Below are 5,591 nucleotides of genomic sequence, written 5' to 3' on the forward strand. Positions count from 1 at the left end.
AGCGGGGTGCGAGGTGCTTCGGCCGCCCCTTTCTGATGGGGGTGGCCCCTCCCGCCCTGGGAGTAACCGCCGGCGCCTGGGAGCGGGGCGGGAAAGCTGTTTTTCCGAACTAGTCGTCTAACGAATTCTACAGCTTTTCTCTATCCCCTAAGCTGGAAAGAAAAACCAAAATAATCAGAAAGCTGAAGAAAGTAATAGTTTAACACTTCGGAGGAGCCGGGGGTAGCGCTGGGTGGTGCAGCGAGCGCCGTGTAAATTCTTCTGAACAAGTTCTGTTTGAAAGGAATGGCAGCAAATGCACTCGGTCAGCGCTTCAGTTTGACGTCTGTCATTTTGTGCGGGCTGTTTGCATCCCAAGACGTTGTGCGGGTTTCTTTGAACTATTAAAAGTTTGGTCTAATAAAATGCGTTCTCCCTCTACCAATCTGGCCTTGCTTATGTACAAATTAGAACTGGTTTTTATAGAGGTGTGTGAGAGACCAACATGGTGGACTGTAGCAGAGTATCCAGGCTCAGCTGGCAGCACCAGGAAGGCGCTGATGATAGCGTAGCTCTCTGGACAGACTTATTTATCATGGGTTTTTTTTTGGTGGGGTAACCTGATTTATGTTACGCTACGTGATGCCAAGCTGGACCGCTCCTGCAGCAGAGAGAGGGGCTTAGAACAGTGCCTGCTTGTGTGAAAACGGATGACTCGTGGCTGCGCTCTGACACAGGTCTGAGGGCTTCACTGTTCTTTGCATCAGAAAATTATCTGTATTTGCAGTGGCTAACAGCTTTAATTTAAGGGAATCTGTGAAGTGTAAAAATGTTGTTACCTGCTAATCTAGAAGTTTATTTGTTTTAAATTAAAATGCTTCTGAAAGCATAAACATTCATTTTTAGGAGACAATAACTAGATGTTTTGAATATTTTGAGCATAAAATCCTTAAAATATTTGTTATAGATGTGACAGCTGAGGCGGTAGGTGTAGCTATTGCTGCACCTCCGTCAGAAGGGGAGGCAAATGCAGAGCTGTGTCGCTACCTCTCTAAGGTGCTAGAAGTGAAGAAGAGTGAAGTTATTTTAGAGAAGGTACTTCCTTTTTTTTTTTTTCTTTCAGTCTTGCCCTACTGCAATTTAAATTCAAGACTTTGAAACTTACTCATTGAGTACAGGGAGCTGCTCTCCCAAGTTCATTCCAAAAAACACTTCCAGGGTGTTTAGTGGAGTTAATGGAATGACTCATTGAGAACTAACCTAGTGCAGGAAGAACCATGCTGATTTTGAGATCTTTAATCAGGATAGTTCTCATCATTATATATTTTCCAAATTTGTGTGGTTCGTGTTCTCTGTGTTCTTCAAAGATTTTCCTGTTTTTGTCTCACCTGCAGTTCACAAAATTTGTGCTTTCCAGAGAATGTGCATTTTATTAATAATTTTTTTAAAGTGACTTCTGTATTTGAGGGAAAATTTTCTGACAATTAATGGTCACACATAAGCAAGAGCGTATATAAGCACTTGGATTATAGCTGGGCCTCAAGAGTTTCTTTGCATTAAAATTTACATGTCTTGAGTTTGGCAAGTGGAAACTCTCTGTTTTATCCATGGCACTGAATAAATAATTTGTTTTATTAATTCATTGTACTTAGTCTTTCCAGACATGTTAATTTACAGTTTATGAACATAAGAGCACAATGAAAAATTGTGCTTTTTATTTTTGTCTGTTGGTTTATTGTACAAGTTTTAGAGGTCTGTTAAACGATAGTGGTAAATAGCAACATGATCAATGAATTAAGCACTGTGTTGCTGAAGGGTAGAGATGTGAAGATTTGAGTCTTGTTTTTCCTGAATCATGAGCAGACTGCTTCATTTGATTATCAACATTTTACAGATAACACTGTTTTTCTACCTTAAAGGGATGCTCAGGTTTAATTAGATTATTCTTATAAGTGCTAAGCAGAGTTGAATATAAAAGAGGCCGGTGTCCTCACCTTCTTGACTCAGTTGTTCTGAGCTAATGTCCAATTAATTACATGCTAGTGTTTGTTTTTCACAAGCCACTGTTTGTTCTCAGTGAAGCATTGTGGTAAAGTCTGTATTTTACCTGTGGCTTAGATTTTTCCATCCTGATCTGCTAGGTGTAAGCTGTAAGTGATTTTTACTGGTTGCTCTCTTATGTGCTACTTGCATTATGATAAGTGTTAACATTAACAAAACCAATCCAAATTGTGAAATTGGTGGGCAGTGATCCAGTATAAAACTGGGGTTACCAGATTTGTATGCAAGGGCCTTGATTTTCATCATCAGCTGGCCAAACTACTTCAAAAATCTATTTTTAATTCTAAATTTTATGCTATATTTCTGTATAGTAGAGTTAAGGACTTTTTTCTCCTTCAGGATGTCATTTATGGGCTTTTCAAACTTTGCCAGGCTGCAAATTAAAAAGCAACTTGTTTCTCATGGTTTACTAAATACTAGCAAAGTTGTGACTTCAGGCAACATGAAATGAAGCTGTAGGTTTGCCAGTTTCTATGTAAAATAGTCTCTTTTTTTTTTTTTTTTTAGTAATACAAAACCAGGTCAGTAATACTTCAAGTAACTGCTGTGTGAGTCTGAATGTTTTATAGGTTATTTATGATGTGAGTTCTTTTCATGTAGTTGATATTATCAACCTGAGAACTCAGCTTAAGAGTCTGAAAGTACAGTTATCAAATATACATACATATACACCTACTTTTAAAAAACAAATGCAAATTAGTTGTCGAGTCTTGCTTCTAGACGATACAAGTGAATTATGGAAACTTTTCACTCCTTGCTTTTTGTTCTAGCCTATAAAAAGAGCATCAATTATGGCATGCTCTAGGAGCTATATCCAATTTTAAAAGGTGTGTAGATAAGACATTGTTTTCCACCTTTCAAATAACTAGAAAGAACACTGATGAATTGTCTCTTACTGCTGTTAATTTTGCATACCCACACTTTAAGAAATTTTTTTAGTTATTTTGTTGGCATTACAGTGAGATTTTTTTGGAATGTGTATTTAGTGGTGATTATCTGAAAGATTTTTTTTTTGTGTGTGTGTATGTGTTTAAACCAGGGTGGTAAATCACGTGAAAAAGTGGTGAAGATTTTGATATCGATGACACCAGATGAGATTTTAGAAAAACTGAAAAAAGAAGCTTCCAGCTGACCTAAAACGAGAGCAGGAAATGGGACAATGCATCTTGGTAAATGGACTGTCACTCTTTCTTATGTGAATCTAGTCCTGCTGAGAATGTGGGTAATTACTAGGGAAAGATACTTCTTCCCCACCCCCTGCCCTCTCCCTTATTACTATAGATGAAGTTTTTGTGTAGCTTTGGTTAGAAAAACTTGTCTTTACTGAGGCTCTGTATCTGCTTCTGTCACTACAGACTTTTTTGCTCTCTGGAGAGTTTGTAAGATTTCTCCTTTTTTCATGATCTCTAAACCAGGTTTAGAAAACTTGTTTCTTAGGGAAACAGACTTTGGTTAACAACATGAAAGTCTTGAGTGACAGGCTTCAGTGTGGAAAGTGGTACAAAAGGATGAGTCTGTCTGGGTGGTAAAGATCCTAGTAGAACATTCTCTTCCATAACTAGCGCCAGGTACTGGGTGCAGTTTTCCACTATGGGCACATATGTAAATCCAAAATAAAGGTATTTGAAGCCAATACACTGTTGTTGATCACACAGGCAAGCTAAAAGCAGAATCACCTGAAGAACTGAAACAAAACCAGAAATTTGCCCTATGAAAAACTGACCCAGAACTTAACAGTGTCACTTTGTAATAGTCTGTAATTAGTTTCCTGAAAAGTAGAGATATACAATCGTGTCTTTGCCGAATGTGTGTCAAGTGTAATGACTGTTTTTAATAAAAGGGGCAAAAAGTATAATCGAACTTTGTTTTGTGTTTACATTTTTAACAAAAGAAAATTGTTTCCTAGAAGTCACTAATCAGAATGTTATTTTTAAACAGGGATTACCCTTGGTTTGAAAATGACTAATATTCCAGCCCATAGAGAACTGAGCAGAGTCATTTGTAGAACACAACAAGAAGTCTGAAACAAAATGTGCAACTCTACTCCAGTGTCAGGGCTAATGAGAGGAAGGCTTAACTTCCTTTATCATGCTTGGGAGGTCAGAATAAGATTTAACTAGTATTTCCCAAAAATGTATGTGGTATAGCACATGTCTCTGGTAGGAGTTTGGTTTTCCATCTGCTTCACTGCTGATGGCTGAAATTGTCCTATCTTTACTATGGTTGTCATATTTAAATATATATATATATATAAAAAAAAATTTAATGCCTAAAGTAAAAAAGAAAAACTCTTCTGAAGGTTTGCTTAAGGTTTGTCATACCTTTTCTGGGAAAACCATGTTACAAATGCAAAAGTTACAGCTAAATTTCTTTACCAGCTTCTTGCAGTGCAGACTTCATAGCTCATAATGTAGCTTTCATGGACAAAAATATTTTTCTTTAGGAAGTTCTTTGTGCTGCCTGTTATCCTAAATATCGCAACAATTATTTTTAGAGTTAGAGAACTGGAGCTTGTCAGGATGACAGTGCCTTCAAGGTGACTCATTTTAAAGATGTTACGAAAAAATATTACTTTCTTGTTTTGGACAGCGTTTGGAGAACTAAGTCTAAATTGTGAATGCTGTTTGCTGAATGGTTTGCATCTGGGCTCCTTATTTTCTCAGGCATTTGGTCAGCCACACATTGCCTCGGTTGCCTTTCCTTAATTATCCTTTTCAGTCTGTACAGGCTGGTTTTGTTTTAGTGTTCGGTGAGTTCTGGTTGACGGCTCCTTGCTGTTGCATCTGTTCTTGCCCAGCAGAGGGGTATCATGTCTTGCAGAAAAATTAAGGCAAGGCAAGCCAAAGTGAAGTGTTCATGTTTTGTTGTGGGTTTTTTTTCTTATTTCCTAAACTTCTTTTTATTGTGAGTAGAAAACAGCAATCCAAAGACTGAGGAATCCTGCATTTATGTTGTATTCTGAGTTGGATGCTGCAACAGCCATTAAAAAGATTTCTTTAGAAGCTAATACCATGTGTTACGTGATAAATATTATATCCTATATTGAAATAATGTGTTACACTTCCCAATGGCTTCAGACCCAGATGGAGGGAGGAGCTGGGTAGGCAGGTACAGTCTCTGAAGTACACTGGTCTTCATTGATGATTATGTACAACAGTAGCCAGTTTAATCATTCAGTTCCCTCTGTTTTGTCAGCATGTTCGGCCCAGTCTTTGCTAGCTTCTGCTTCAGTGGTTTCATCTTTCCTAAAAGCCTTCAGATGGCATTCTGCATCTTTTCTTCCTAATCAGTGAAAGTAACTTGAAGAAAAAAAATATGGTGCCTTCAGTGTATTGTGTTGTCATTTCCATGTAATGTGAGCCAGGCATATTGTCGTAGTCATCACTTGTCAATCAGAAGACAAGTACTGTTCAGCTAGGAAGTTTGTTAGTCCTTGGGAAAACAACCACTGGGCCCTCCTTCCTATTGCATTTCTGTTTTGTTTTTTTGTTGTTGTTGTTTTCTGGTTTTTTTTCATTTACAAGTTTGTGTGTAGGGAGAGGTGAGCCAGG

The 5,591-nt window shown here is 37.8% G+C and overlaps 1 protein-coding gene across 1 annotated transcript; it reads left to right on the forward strand.

Annotated features, from left to right (window-relative positions):
• Positions 1 to 946: 946 nt before the first annotated feature.
• LOC104614435 (chromosome unknown open reading frame, human C15orf40) lies at positions 947 to 3,172 on the forward strand (the record flags this gene model as incomplete). Its single annotated transcript, XM_010281714.1, has 2 exons — positions 947 to 1,074; positions 3,080 to 3,172. Coding segments are annotated over 2 exons (221 nt in total), but the record flags the coding sequence as incomplete, so codon positions are not given.
• Positions 3,173 to 5,591: the final 2,419 nt, after the last annotated feature.

This window comes from Phaethon lepturus, unplaced genomic scaffold (assembly GCF_000687285.1).
Source record: "Phaethon lepturus isolate BGI_N335 unplaced genomic scaffold, ASM68728v1 scaffold47772, whole genome shotgun sequence".
NCBI lineage: Eukaryota > Metazoa > Chordata > Aves > Phaethontiformes > Phaethontidae > Phaethon > Phaethon lepturus.